Source organism: Pieris brassicae, chromosome 5, assembly GCF_905147105.1.
Source record: "Pieris brassicae chromosome 5, ilPieBrab1.1, whole genome shotgun sequence".
NCBI lineage: Eukaryota > Metazoa > Arthropoda > Insecta > Lepidoptera > Pieridae > Pieris > Pieris brassicae.
The window spans coordinates 10,175,172-10,190,945 of record NC_059669.1 but is presented as its reverse complement, the minus strand read 5'-3'; the positions used below and the strand labels follow the sequence as shown (position 1 = coordinate 10,190,945).

The window sequence follows — 15,774 nt, the reverse complement described above, 5'->3', positions numbered from 1 at the left end:
TTTCAGGTAGAGAAGCCTGACAACATGTCAATAATGAGAAAATTTATCACGAAACAGATTAAGAAATCTGCAGCCAGGAACTTCAAAGTTCCACTTTCAGTCTATTGGGCTTTTTTAATGAATAATAAAGTTAATGGAAAAATGTCTGGCATATATTAATTTCATATACGTAATAAATAGATATATACTATTCAAGGTTTTTTAATACCAATACTCGGCTTAAACAAGTTATGGATTTTTTAACGTCTGGAGTTCCTTTCCCGGCGCAATTTTTTTAAAATTTTGCATTGATCGGAGTACAGAGGCAACTGGGCAGAAGGCTCACCTAATGTTAAGTGGTACCGCCAACCAAGGAACACTCTAAATGCAGAGGGCGTTCCTGGTCTTTAATAATTGGTACGCTCGTTTCTTAAAGGACCCAAAGTTAAATTGGTTTGGAAATTCTTCAGCGGACATCTTGTAGTTCCTATATGAATATGATTTTGAATTTTTTGAACAGGTAATGACAATAATGGGTCTCAACATCGCTAATGTCTGAGACAAGTCAAGGTGTGGAGGCAGCATGGTGATTTATCGCTTAGGGCTTCTCAAAGCAAATAATGTAGTTAACGAAGACGAAGAAGATGAGACATACCTCCGTGCTACAAAACGTGATGTAATAAAGATACTAGCAAATTCAGACTAAAATAAATGGCTTATGGCTATGGCTAATCATTGCTATTTTAAGTGAGTAAGGTACACTTGGGTCTTATAAATGACAATAAAGATTAAGATTTACCATTTTCAACTCAAAGGCGTATTATAACTTAAGTGTGCCCTGAAGGTATCATTTTAAGATCCTTTATATTCTTCGGGCTTTCGGGATTGTTCTATTATTAAGTAATTTTATGTTATAAGATATTTTTATGTCAAATTCCACAGCTAGGAACAGTTTTCATTGGAAATTTTTGTTTTTCATTATTTCGTTACTTATTATTCATGTTTCCCATAGTTTAAACCTTTCCTGAACTTCTACAAATATTTCAAGATCCTAATTAGCCAACTCATTCCAGACAATTACCTATACAAACGAATACCAAATATTTTTTATATATATTGGTAATATAGCATATTGATTATTTGCTTTAAAATGTGGTGTTTGTATCTATTAATTTCTAGTTCTTCTCGTCCATTATTTGCCTTTTTCTTGACAACTGGTAATCATGTTAACACTCGGAACAAACGCAGGCTGCAATTTACCTGTACCAGACGTGTCTGTAAAGTTAGCAGAGCACTTACCAGCAAAGCACAAAAAAATAGAGTTCTGGCAGCAAACACCATAGTTATAGAGTTCCTGATAGTTTTTAGAAAGAGTTCTGCACATTTAAGTCCAGTTTTTTTTTTTATCGTGAAATGCTCTGCCAGCTTCCCGGGGACAGCAGAGCATTTCTTATCGATTCCGATAAAAAGGGTGTCATTAAAACAACCAATTTAATTGTTCCTAATCATTTAAATACAAAAATAAAAAGGTTTGATTTAAAAAAAAATAAAGAAGAGTGAGAGAAAATGAAATAATTAGCATTTTTCAAACCTTTCACTAAATTAAAAAAAAGCATGTTGTCTAGACATGGGAACTCCGCGGTTTCTATTAGATCCAATAGATGTCTAGGCAACACAATCAAAGCCTAGGCCAGAACTCTTCGCTTTCTCTCATCAGAGTATACCTCTATGACGAAAATTGGCAATTTTATCACTATTTTTAGAAAATTAAAAAAAAATTAACTTTTGGGTCTAGACTTTTGAACTCCGCGGTTTCTATTACAACTTTTAGATGTCTAGGCAACACAATTAAAGCCTAGGACAGAACTCTCCGCTTTCTTTCAGCAGAGCATACCTGTATGACGAAAATTGGCAATATTTTCGATTATTTTAGAAAAATTCATTAAAAAATTAACTTTTGGGTCTAGACTTGGGAACTCCGCGGTTTCTATTACGGTCTATTTTCTTACAGCAGAGCATACCTCTATGACGAAAATTGGCAATTTTATCACTAATTTTAGAAACATTAAAAAAAACTCACTTTTGGGTATAGACACGGGAACTCCGCGGTTTCTATTACAACTTTTAGATGTCTAGGCAACACAATTTAAGCCTAGGACAGAACTCTCCGCTTTCTCTCAGCAGAGCATACCTCTATGACGAAAATTGGCAATATTTTCGATTATTTTAGAAAAATTCATTAAAAAATTAACTTTTGGGTCTAGAGTTAGGAACTCCACGGTTTCTATTACGCTTTTTAGATGTCTAGGCAACACAATTAAAGCCTAGGCCAGAACTCTTGGCTTTCTCTCAGCAGAGCATACCGCTATGATGAAAATTGGCAATTTTATCACTAATTTTACAAAAATTAAAGAAAAATCACTTTTGGGTCTAGACATGGGAACTCCACGGTTTCTATTACGCCTTTTAGATGTCTAGGCAACACGATTAAAGCCTAGGCCAGAACTCTTCGTTTTCTCTCAGCAGAGCATACCTCTCTGATGAAATTTCTTCTTAAAACTAGCATCACCATTACTTTCTCCCATTATCTCTCAATTCCTATGTATGTTATAAAACCGGTTTCTTCGCTACCATTCTTAAGAGTTCAATTATCCATCCAATCTTTAAAAGTGGTGATAAAAAGGACATCAGTAACTACCGCCCAATCTCTATCTTAACAGCTATATCCAAAATTCTAGAAAAAAACTATTAACTCAAGGTTGGTTGGTTACCCTTGTTGAAACTTTGTAAATTTAAATAAGAGCGAAGCTCCCTGTCACATATTTTTGACTTAATAAGCCTCAATCTGAATTCTATTGTACATATGGTTAAACAAATAAAGATTTTTTTTTAAATTATAATCAGTGCTGTTTTGGAATATATTTTAACAATCAGTAAGAATCAATCAACTTAGACTTACTTGCATGTGTGTGTATATAATTAAATGAGGGCTTATTTTTGTGCGGTCGTTTGTGGTTTGTGTAGTTTTTATTATGTCATCATATTTACAATATAATACATTTCGTATTAAAGAAAAGCTGCGTAAAAAGGCTTATACTAAGTTAACGATTATCTAGTTGATTAAAGGGCCTCGAACTAGTGCTAGACAGACTACTTCTAATTGATTCGCGATATTTGTTTTAAAATAAGTGTTATTTGATGATTTGCTATTTTCAAAGAGTACCGAGAGTTTGTTACGCCGGCTTTTCGGCCTACATCCTCTGTCTTCTTTGCCGATGAGTACCGATGTCTACCTATTCAAATTTAATAACGTGGAATAATTGATACTTATTTCTTTGTTCCATAATAAACATATTTTATTTTTTATAATACATTTTTTCTCATTGACACTAACCAATATGAATAGATGTATGGATTTTATTTAATTCGATTATAATTTAAAGTATATGTAAAAGGTGCGAATGAGGCCGCTTAGTAGGAATAACCTCCTAAATATATATTTTATATATCCAGTAACATAAACATCTTTATAACATGTTATAAAGTTATAAATGTTTCATAATATATGTAGTTAAATAATATACTTACCAAATTAATAGTAACAATAAGTTCATATTGTTGGTGCTTGTGACCTTTCTTCTTCTTGCCCTGCGGTGTCTTTACTGCTGCAGCCGCTGCCTGCTTAGGAGGTGCTGTCTTCACCGAACCCTTCTGCGCTGATGGTTTCACCGGTGTCTTTGGTCCGCCTTTCGCCCCACCTATTATTGAGTATCTTATTAAAAATATACAACACTTTAAGTCAATGTTTATTGGTGTGTTGTAAAGAAAGATAGGGAGAATTTAGCTTAATATTTCTAAACAAGGTTATCAGCAGTATTGGCGTAGTGGCTTCAGCGTGCCACTCTCATCCATGAGGTCGTAGGTTCGATCCCCGGCTTTCCACCAATGGACGTTCTTTCTATGTGTGCAAAAATAGTAAATAAACTAAAAACCATAACGCTAACCTCATAACAGATAAATACAAGAATTACAAAATTCACGATTGAGCAGGATAGGATATGGTTAAGAAATGTTTATGAAGAAGAGTTTTCAATAATGATAGGATATATACAATTGGAAGTTTAACAATGTATATTGTTATTTGCTTTCTTAAGTTAACTAATTAAGCATAAAAATTCGTAGCCTAATTACACCATTTCTATACCTCTATTGTATTGTATTCTATACCATAGCAACTCTTGTTAGTAAACAAGAGTAAATTTTTGAAATTAGATACCTTTTTGACCACCAGGAGTGACTTTCTGCCCTGCGGAGTTTTTCTGATTAACGTGTCCACCGCCATCTGCTGGCTTATTTCTTGCCTGAAAAGATATATATTTGTTATTAATATTTCAAATGGATCAAAGTTATCTAAAGCATAAAATTTTTAAATATTTATACGATACACTATTATCTATATACTATATATGAAAGATTGCCAAATTTAATATTCCACAGCAACATATGGAACAGATATCACCATGAACTACTCCATCAAACGCATCTTTTAAATCAAGAGTCAGCAAAGTCGTTCCAGTTTATTTTAATTGAATTTATTTTAAACACTTTTTCATTGAAAACCTTCCTTTAATAAGTAATCACTCGAAAAGCCACAACTGTGATAAGTTATTGATTTTATGAACAACATGTTTTTCTCCGTACAATAAGTATTATGACGGTAAAAACCATGAACCGTCTACCTGATGCCCGTAACCACCTTCGTGGAGTGGAGCTTAGGATAGACTTTGTCCCTTTCCCGGTAAACACTTTAAAAAAACATAACAAGTTACACCACTTCGTAAGTAAGGATAAAAACTTCATATTTCTATTATTTAAGTTTTTGGTTAACATTGTTTACGATTCTAAAGTTTTTTTTATTTTAATATATTCAAAAAACGCGTTCTCCGGAAAGGGGGTACAAATGGGATTCGTGGGGTATCTAAAGAGGATACGACATTTAAATTTGCAATCGATCCGATTAAATATCTTAAATGCAAACGATATATCAATTAAATATCTACGATTCTCCAATGACATCATCTAAAAGCGCACTAGGCTGGTATAGTTTTTGGAAACTGGAGAAAAGTCATGTTAAATCAAAATATTAATCATAGACTCTAACATAGAAATAAAATATTAATCATAGCTCCAATCTAACATCACGATAATTTATCCTATGGACCTTCGTCAAATCCTAGCGAGTGTTACAAACAGAAGTTATAACTTTAAAATTGTTATATTTTGTATGTGTCTTTGTTTACATAAATTGATGCTACTCTGTGTCCGTCTAAAGCCGGAATTACATTACGAAATTACTGACATGCATTTCGTGACATTATTTTTACCAACAGTTTCACGTGTTATTTAATATTTTCGTACTCTCGCGACCTTTCTGGCATTTAGTGTGTCCATGGGCGGCGGTATCACTTAACATCAGGCGAGCCTCCTGTTCTATAAAAAAAAATCTCATGAATTCAAATGAGTTTCGTGCCCTGCGCGATTTTTTGGTGAAATTATTTTATTGTCTTTTGTTAAAATAGCTTTTACACATTAAGAAAAACACTTTTTGAACGGATTAAAGCTATGTATTATTATTAAAACTTATAACTATTTACATAATTCTAAATTTTTTTTTTACCGACGTTTCGCGTGCTTTTCAGCGTGCGTGGTCACGGTGACATTATTTAATAATAATAGTTATTATTATTAAATAATGTATTAATTATTATTATTAATTAGTAGACATAGTTCTCTAAGTTGACAGGTTAGCGGTTGCTTTTCATAGAACAGGGATACATAAGTAGGGTACCTGATTTTATGTAATACCGCAGCCCATGGACACTCACAGAAGGCTTGCAAGTGCAAGCCTTTTAACACTATTATCTTGTAGGATCCTAAATTCAATTGTATGGTAGGGGGTAGCTAGTTCTACGTAGTGGTTGGGCGTGGCAAAAAGTGCCCTTGTGGAATGGACGTTGAGACTGAATACGAAATTCCTCCCGTATCACCTCAATCTCCGATAATAACATGCAGACATTTAGCTGTTATTATCGTCTAAGTGAATTATAAAGATTTAAATAAATATATTTCCAGCGTAGTATTGATCCACACGAACGAAGTTGAATATCGTCTCCTGGACAATTTCCTGAACACGTCCGGACAATAAGAAGATTTTAACAATCGAAATGTATGAAATATTGCTGGGGAAAAGGGAATATATTGTACCATAGCCAATACAAAAGAAATACGTAGGTTTCATATTCACAATAACGTTATTTTTCACGCTAAATAAAAAATAATTTAATATTAAGCCATATTAATGAATAATATTAATAAAATTCAAATCCCTCGTTAAACGTATATTAATCAATAAAGATTTTTATAAATTTGACAAATATTAAAATGATCCAAATCCTTGGGATTGATTTGCTCCAGTTCAAACAATTTGTATGACTCAAAACTTAGCGATTAAAAAGAGTGGCGTAGAGTTTCTTGCCAATTCTTCTTGCCCGCTCTACGCCCTTGACTTGCGAACTGGTAGTAAATGTAAATATACAATTCATTTAACTTCTTTTCTGATGTTCACGAGTGTACTTGTATACCTATATAAATAAAGTTATTTTGAGTAAATTAGTTGAGTAAATTCATTGAATATGTCAAAAAAATTTCGGCCATTCAAAATCATTAGTATATTTTGCGAATATAATTTGGATGATAACTAAAGTACATATTTCTTATGCATCTTCTTCATTCTTTTAAATCTCCACTGTAAAACCTTCCTGATACACCAAGTATCCCCAACAGTTTCGTACTAACTGGTGTGAAACTGATCTAAAGTTGTCGTGATTCTTAATATTGTCCTGATCACTATTTACATAGGTTTCAATGACTTTGTTTTGCACCTCTTACTTATCTTATCTAAAAAAGATTTCTCACAGTTGTTGCCTGTAAGAGATCTTTCGAAAGCGTTAAGGCCAACAGTTGCTTTCTTTTTCATTTAATTATGTCATTGTATTATATCTCTGCAACGTGTTAATAAATAAAATAACTACATATGTTTAGTTATTATAACGACAATTGCCAACTAATTATTTATTTACTTATAATACTAATTCTTAACATACTGTCGGTATTAAGAATTAGTATTATCTTCTATTCTATCTACGCCTCCGTTAAGTGGCCTATTAGTATAAAGTCTAAATATTTCTGTATCCAATTCTTTAGTATTACTTTTGAAGCAAGTAGATGTGCTGGTCCGTCATCTAAATCATGCGGTTCCTGTCAAATTTTTCTTCACCGTACCATCTAGTTGTACATAGAATATTGATGATCACCCGGGTCTTGAACGGACTACCTGACCGTATAAACAGTATTTATAGTATCTTAATCTGTAGTTTTATTACGCGTGAGGTTTATTAACCAAACGTTTTTATGTCTCACATTCCAGTCTTTTATTATCCACACATACATGAAATAGTCTAACGGTTTAGACTGACACTTCAAATCAGCTATAATGTAAAATAGAAATAACTTTGTTACGACGCTTGTTTATGTCATATGCAGCTTTGTTCTTTTAAACATTATTGTAAGAAAAATAAGACTTTCGATAACAATAGATGTGCTATGAACAAAATACCAGTACGAACATTTTATAGATTTTAACGTACAATGGAAAACAATACGATCACACAATTACAGACTCTTTCCTACCCGATATCTCAAAAACGTACAAGCGATAGCCGTTTAAGTCGGATAAAGATTGTGTGTTTGGGACCAGAGTCTAAACAGAACAATAATTTAAAAGAAAAATGAGTTTTTAATATTTATTTAATGAAATTCTAAATTCTATGAAATATATAAACCATATTCTTAAGAATCTTGCTACAAGCGCGCATGTGTCGTAGTTGATTATTTGACTGGTTCGGTTGCTAACGAATTGACGTCAAACATCTGCCCAAAGTGATAGTTGAGTCGAAGAAGGGAAAATATTATATAACAAGTTGTGGCACATGCGCAAGGGCAATAATAAAATTAGGGTAAAAAAACCGCCTTCATTGGGGAAGGCGTGGACCATTACATTCTACTTAACTCACTCCAGTGAGCTTCCGTCCTTGAAGCGATTGACTACCCCGCGACGGCCCAGGCCCAGGTCCGAGCCTCGCAGGAAAACGGCAAAACAGCCCGAGCTGAGATGTAAAACCCTTAAGGCCAACAGTGAGACCCCATTCAAAAAAAAGCACACAAGCCTTTCTAGGTTTTACTTTAAAGTTAGACAATTAATGTAATGAAATTTAATCAATTACCGTCTAAAATTTGTAATATTAGCGCGTTTAACCAGATCAAAAAGCCATTAAAGATACATATCAGAATGAGACCAGTAGACTGAAGTTTGAACGGTTGATGATCGTTCGTATGTACATGTTAAATTTCTCATGTAAATAAAATACATTTTTTGTAATGAGAAATAAAGGTCTTACTAAGCACTCGCGCGTGGATTGGATGTCACAAGCTACTTGGCAGCTGATAAACGACCGTAGGGAACTCCACCTAAAACTGCTCGGAACCAACGACGAACTACTACAAGCCGACCTCAGACAGCAGTATCGGGAGATTCGTAAGAAGATCTATCGCAGCTCGCGAAAGGACAGAAGGTTGTGGGTTGACGGTATTGCTGACCACGCTCAAATTGCCGCTAATACCGGCAACATGGGAGAACTGTATAAAGCGACTAAAATCTTGGCAGGAAAGATAAGTCAGCATAAAAAGCCTCTAAAATCAAAAGACGGTCAACTTATCGTAACAGCAGAAGGGCAACTACGACGCTGGCGTGAACACTTCGAGGAAACCTTTCGTCCCACAGCTACGCATGGAGGCATGCAAGACATTTCCACCACCCAGGCCACTAGACATCGATATCGAACCACCTACACGTGATGAAGTGGAGAGAGCGGTCATGGGTCTTAAGACTGGTAAAGCACCAGGGCTTGATTTAATAGCCGCAGAAATGTTAAAAGCGGACCTGGCTACTACCGTCGACACGCTGACACCTTTGATTGGGAAAATCTGGGCCAGCGAGAAGCTTCCGGAGGACTGGAATAGGGGCCTTCTTATTACTGTGCCCAAAAAAGGTGATCTAAGCCAATGCAGCAATTGGAGAGGTATCACCTTGCTCTCGGCCCCTTCCAAGGTTTTCTGCAGAATTATCTTGGACAGGTTGTTTGCAGCCGTTGAGCCTCTCCTTCGCATAGAACAAGCTGGCTTCCGGCCTAACCGCTCGTGTACCGACCAAATTAACACTCTTCGTATCATTCTCGAACAGGCATCAGAATGGCAGAGAGAGATTTATCTTACCTTTGTTGACTTCGAAAAAGCTTTCGATACGTTGAGATGGAGCAGCATATGGTCGCGACTCTCTAACATTGGTGTCCCGCCAAAGATAATTAACCTAGTTAAGGCCAGCTATAGGAACTATTCTTGTAGAGTGATTCACGATGGTCTCGTCTCAGACGATATTCAAGTGCACGCAGGCGTCCGGCAAGGCTGCTTACTCTCGCCACTACTTTTCCTGGTTGTTCTCGACGGGATTATGGATCTCATACATCAGAACCAGCGTCGCGGAATAGAGTGGGGATTAACCTTAGAAGATTAATCTTAGAAGATTTGGATTACGCCGATGACCTCTGTCTGCTGAGTCACACGCACCGCGACATGCAATCTAAGTTGGACGACCTGGAACGCGAGGCGGGATTTGCGGGACTCAAAATCAACACCCGGAAAACGAAAGAAATGCGTGTTGGAGTTGAGAATCGCACCCCAATGCGGGTGGGTGCAGAGGGCATAGAAAGCGTTCAACAATTTGTTTACCTCGGAAACGTCGTGTCTGAAACTGGAGGTACAGAAGAGGACATCACTTCGCGCATTGCCAAGGCCAGAGCAACCTTTGCACAACTTCGGCCTATATGGCAGTCACGGATGTTGACGCGTCGAATCAAGGTTAAAATATTCGGATCCAACGTCAAATCTGTGCTGCTCTATGGGTGTGAAACGTGGAAGGTCACCAAACACATCTCGCACCGACTCCAAGTCTTCGTTAACCGCTGTCTTCGCCGTATTCTGAACATCTACTGGCCTGAAAAGATCTCTAACGAGCAACTTTGGGAGCGCTGTCGAGAAACCCCGATCAGCCAGCAGATCAAGCGACGCAAATGGAATTGGATAGGCCATACACTCCGAAGGGATCTCAATCATATTCCCAAGCAGGCGCATGATTGGAATCCGCAAGGAAAGCGGAAGCGTGGCCGTCCCAAACAAACCTGGCGCCGAACAGTTGCGGACGAGGCAAAGAGAGCCGGAAAGACTTGGAGCGAGGTGAAACACGAGGCTCAAGACCGAACGCGATGGAGACTCACTGTGGACGCCCTCTGCCCCACCTAGGGGTTATAGGACATTAAGTCAAGTCAAGTAAGTCAAGAAATAAAGGTCTTTAAACATTAAATCAGCGAAATGAATGAAGTAAATTATAATGAATCCAGTCATTATTGGAGTGTTTAATTTCCTACCCTAGTTCTTTTACATAGTTGATTAAATTTTAAATAATAAAAAATTACATCACTTTCAATAAAACAACATGAACCGAAGTTATCTTAATGTTAAAGGCTTCATATATTCTAACAATGTCGCTTGACGACCTAATTTTTTCTTACCTTTTTGTAACCGTTCAGGATTCCGGTAGGTCAAATTTCTTTGCCAATTCACAAATTTTCGATTGAAAGACTTCAATAATATTTAGTTTACAAAGTCAGTATTTTTGTGATTTCTTGTTAGGTCTAAATGACAATTATTTTGGTCTTTTGCGGACCTAATGTGGTCCCACCACAGAACACTATTACTTCTAGCGACTTCTTCTTCCTCTTCACCAACTTCATAGTAAAAATGCTTACACCAGCGCTCCAGTTACTGCCTAGGTACTATAGGTACTATCGTATGGCGCGAGAATTTAAAATGCAATGCATGTATGCAAGTACAGAATTTTAAGGAATAATTTCAATTTTCATGTAGAGAAATGAAACAAGTACATGGGTAACAATTTTATTAAAATTCTTATGATATTATGCCGCATTTTGAGCATTTTACACTTCCTATCCCTACCACGTTTTAGCAAAGTACAACACAAAAGCGTTAATATAGTTAAAGTATCTATCTCGTTAATGTTAATATCACAATACAAAAGCACAACAAAGTAAGTCTCTATCTTGTTAAAATGTTGATATCACAACGCAAAGAAGTCAATTTTGCAAAAGTCTCTTCGTAATTGATGATTATACATCACAGTTAGTTTTGCAGTGTTGCTCTCTTTTCAGCAAGAACTATTCACATAAATTCAAACACTGAACTTTTGTAAATGAATCGGGTGTTAGAAAAAAATAGCATAACGATTTTGAGATTTTCACTTCACAAATTATTAAAGAAGGTCCCTTGAAAAAAAAATAGTAAATAAAGTTTTTCTTACATTAGATTTGTACCCAGTGTAGCTTTTTATTCTAATAAATTCAGAAGATAGCCATAATTATAATAAAATAACATTAAAAACATTAATAACAAGAGCAAAGTTTGCTAACGTTAAATAGTTTTAGCTAACAATATGGTAGATATTTATTCCACCGAACAGTAAAGGAAATCATCGTGATGAAACCGGCTTGCCGTAGACCCAAAAAAGTCGACGGCGTGCGTCAGACATAGAAGGCTGATCACCTACTTGCCACTTAGATTGACAAATGCTCATAGAACAGATACAGAAATCTGATGCTCAGAGCTAAAAAGGTTGTAGGGCCATTTATTTATTTTATGTAACATATGTTAAAACGAAGAGAAATGAATATATGTTAGAAAAAGCATATGTATGTATGTAGAGATGTGGGGTCTCTCAGCATCTTCATCCTGGTAAACACCATGGAGAGTGTTCAGAGGAGTTGTTCGGACTAATATCTGCAGCTGAGTTTCATTATCGGAACCGCAAAGCAGAATACAAAACACCATCCATATCATCTCGACGTACGTCGTTGCCGCACACCACCACTATGTGGGACACTGAAGTATTCCGAACCAATACGACTTAGGGTCCTTCAAGAAGAGCGTACTTAAAAGGCTGGCACTTGTGAACCTTCTAGCTTTGCAAGTGTCCATGGGCGATGGTATCAGACGAGGCCCGTTTTTATTCGATTACATAAAAAAATACACGTACGAAAATGACATGACAACTTCAGAAGGCACAGCGCTTGTCACATCCGTGCAACCTCCTAATAATCGAGAAGCCCGCAATATCACACACAACACCCAGAAGAACTTTTTGTATCGAAGAAACCGCATGGGTCCGTCAAGCATTTGCAACTATGAATCGTTGTCTAAGCGAAGTGCTAAGACATCATGTTGTAACATAAAGAGTATAGCCCTACACATATTGGATTTATTAAAACTATATGTCAAACAAATAGATATTTTTCACCAATTTTCTATGCACAAAGACCAATTCAACATTACGATATGGCCTAACTAAAGACTAATAAGTAATTAAAATCTAACCTTATTGACTAAAAATATTTTATAATATAAGAAAGTGTCGAATAACAATACTTACGGTCTATTAAGGGGTAGACTCGTAATAAGGGAGCTGGCTAACATTTAAGTATATGATTTACTTGCTTTTTAAGCGGTTTTAATCTGTACAAAATTGCTTGCGTCTGCCTCTGGGGTTAATGGTCCAATCTATAAGGCACACATCCAGGTCTCTGGATCACGATACGATTACTACGCAGCACTACGATGGTGGCAGAATATTTTTTTTTGCGGGTATCTAATAGAACAGTGAACAGGTCTGTCAAGCTTGCATTTAAATTATAAAGAAAGTCTTTAAAAATTAATAAGTAGAATTTGATTTTTTTTTCTTCATTTTAATAAGGTTTCTAAACATCACTTTTGAAACAGTGTAAATAATTTAGTATACACGTTATTTTTAGATTTTATGAGTGTGTCAATTGTCAACGCAGCACTACCACGGTGACAGACGTGGTCCTAATTCTTATCGTACAGTTGTCGCTATTAAAAAAGGCTGCCACATGAGCTAGCTAATTTGCTCACCAGCTCCCTAGCTATCTGTTACTGTGTACTATTTCATAAAGTAGATTTTTCTTAAGATTTTTTGTTCCATTGCTTGATTTGTCACACTTAATGTATGTGCTTTATAATAAATTAAATCCGTTATGTATGAACATAATTATTGGTGGCTATACAAAATAATTGCTAGGCTTTCAGAAGATTTGCATAACATTAGCATAATTCTTTATTGTGAAAAGCTTTAGCTAATTCTAGTAAAGCACTTAAAGTGATGCGACAAACTTGAGAGTCGTTCAATTAATGCGGAGCTCCGGAACGTGACGTTTCATTGAGGTTAATTAAACTTGCTTTATGTTTAAAATTAAAATGACAGCTATTATTTATGGAAATATTATTCCAATTTTGAAATAATAAAAATTGTTTTTATTTTTCTTTTTTAGTTGCTCAAAAGCTGCATATGTTCGAAATTCAAAAACTGCTGCCACAGATTATTGTTTTTCTATTTTTTTGTGTTAAACAGAGACTATTCGAGTCCGTGAGTTGAAAATGTAAATCGAAATACGAAACGACAGCACGTTTGATTGTGATTGGCCAGCAACATCTTCAGCGTCTATTGGACACGCGTACACACGCCGCGTGATGCATCATGGTCACGTCCTTTTTACCAAACAGAATGAAATGCATATTCTCGCCCCCCGATTATATTTGGCATTTGGCCACATTATCTACAGCCTATATGACCAAATATTAAACTATGAAACTACTGACGGTTTTTAATACATTGTACACAAAGAACGTACTAATCAAATCAAAGCATTTTTTAATATAAAACAGGGGGTTAAATAATCCTATGTGACAGTCAGAAAAGGCATTTACCACATCGGCCGTTAAGAAAAGGACTGCTCTTTTTTTACTACTAAAGATTATTTTCTGGAGAAGACCTCCACACGTCATACTTAATTTAAGGAAATATCAATATATTTAAGTTACTGGCATTATTTGACAACTAGGTGTAGAAAGTTGTGTTCGTTTTCCCAACATTTTAGGACACTGATATCTTTATGCTGGCAATTATATGAACATTTGTCTTAGGCATGGATGTCATAGATACAATAAAAAAAAAATGTAAAAAAATGTGTGTACTCGTAGGTATGCACTGTTCAAGAGTCATTATAGGTCAAATAAAAACTCATTTTAGATATGTACAGTGGGGAAAATCCTACCTTGTACAGTATTTGGTATATGTCAAAGGATTTAGTACTTTAGTGTAGGTACTTACATTACCAAAACCATCTCTCAAATTGTAGTGCATGTAATCTTTTACGGCGAAAGAATAACATAGTAACGTTTTAATCTGATTAAAAAATATATTACAACGATATTTTTAAATGTACTTTTGAAAGAAACTTATATAATGCAGCGCAAACTGAATAGAACTGACTTCTTATTTCTCTTTATTCCTGGGAAATAAGCCTAGGACAATTTAAAAGCCTAGCTCAAAACGTCCAAAAATATAACGTCCATAATATACTTTTCGATGTTGAATAAATGAAGAAAATTTACTAAAATCTTACAAACAATTTTATTACAGTTTCACGCGTCAGTGTGATTTTCAGCAACATCGTTCGCATTTGAAAATTGAAAAACATTCGAAATTCGAATTCCGAGTTTATTCCAAGACTACTAAGGATTATCTAATTGTATTATTCTATAAATAGACGTTATACCAAGGAGTCACCGGAAACTTTATGATTTAAAATTTCGAATATATTCCAAAGACATTTTTCTCTAATTTAATAATTATGTGTTGCCTCTATTATATATATATATATATATATATATATATATATATTTAAACGATTTTCTTTCTTATATTATGATGAGTTATTCTCTACAGGCGTTACCTACGATAGAGGCTTCTTAAATATTTATACACACATAAAAACTTCAGCCAAATTATCCATCGATGTTTTTTGTCTGTGGTTATACCTCATGGATGCCTCTTTGTTAACCAGTTGGTCTCAGCGCGTGAACGGAACGCATCCCGCGCATTTTCCTTTCATTATTTCCCGTCAAAGTTAAAAATGGTGCGTTCGAAATTATTTTGCTTTTTGTTAAATAATTTTACTGAAAAATATTTTTGTGTTGCAGACGACTCAATTGGACGAAGAACAAATTGCAAGTACGTTTTTATTTTACTTTTTCATTATTAATACCTATAATAAATCATATGTGATGGGTGATCATTTCTTTATTGTTCAAAGTTTATGACATTTGCGAATAAAAGAAATATATATTTTCATTCAAGTTCTACATTATGCTTGTCTAAATAATGTAGTCCATAAATATGATTAATTTTAAGTACTGCATAATAATTATATAAATAAGGAACTAAACTACAGTTTACAGTAGTTTTTCAAATTCCCAACAGATAAAAATAGTGAAAAACTAAGATTAGCTCCAATAATTATTTCTCTATATTTCCATAGACATTAATATACTGGGTAATTGGTGATTCCACGTCCTCCCGTTAGATAATATGGATAAATGTTTATTATAATTTTAACCCCCATAGGCATGCAAAATGAACTGCAAAATGAACATTAATTTAAATTCTAAGGTTTCTTATGATTTATCAAAATAGTT

At 35.0% G+C, this 15,774-nt stretch overlaps 1 protein-coding gene across 2 annotated transcripts in view; it reads left to right on the top strand.

Moving 5' to 3' along the window:
* The window catches only part of LOC123709289 (troponin C-like), a 31,597-nt gene that overhangs the window by 3,986 nt on the left and 11,837 nt on the right, over positions 1-15,774 (top strand). Inside the window, exons 1-2 of one of the 2 annotated variants that reach the window (XM_045660498.1) lie at positions 15,132-15,215; positions 15,280-15,310. In XM_045660498.1, coding sequence (XP_045516454.1) covers positions 15,213-15,215; positions 15,280-15,310 — 34 coding nt within the window. In that variant the 5' untranslated portion in view covers positions 15,132-15,212. Of the gene's footprint in view, positions 1-15,131; positions 15,216-15,279; positions 15,311-15,774 lie in introns of those variants that run through there. The other variant, XM_045660499.1, reaches the window with a different exon arrangement.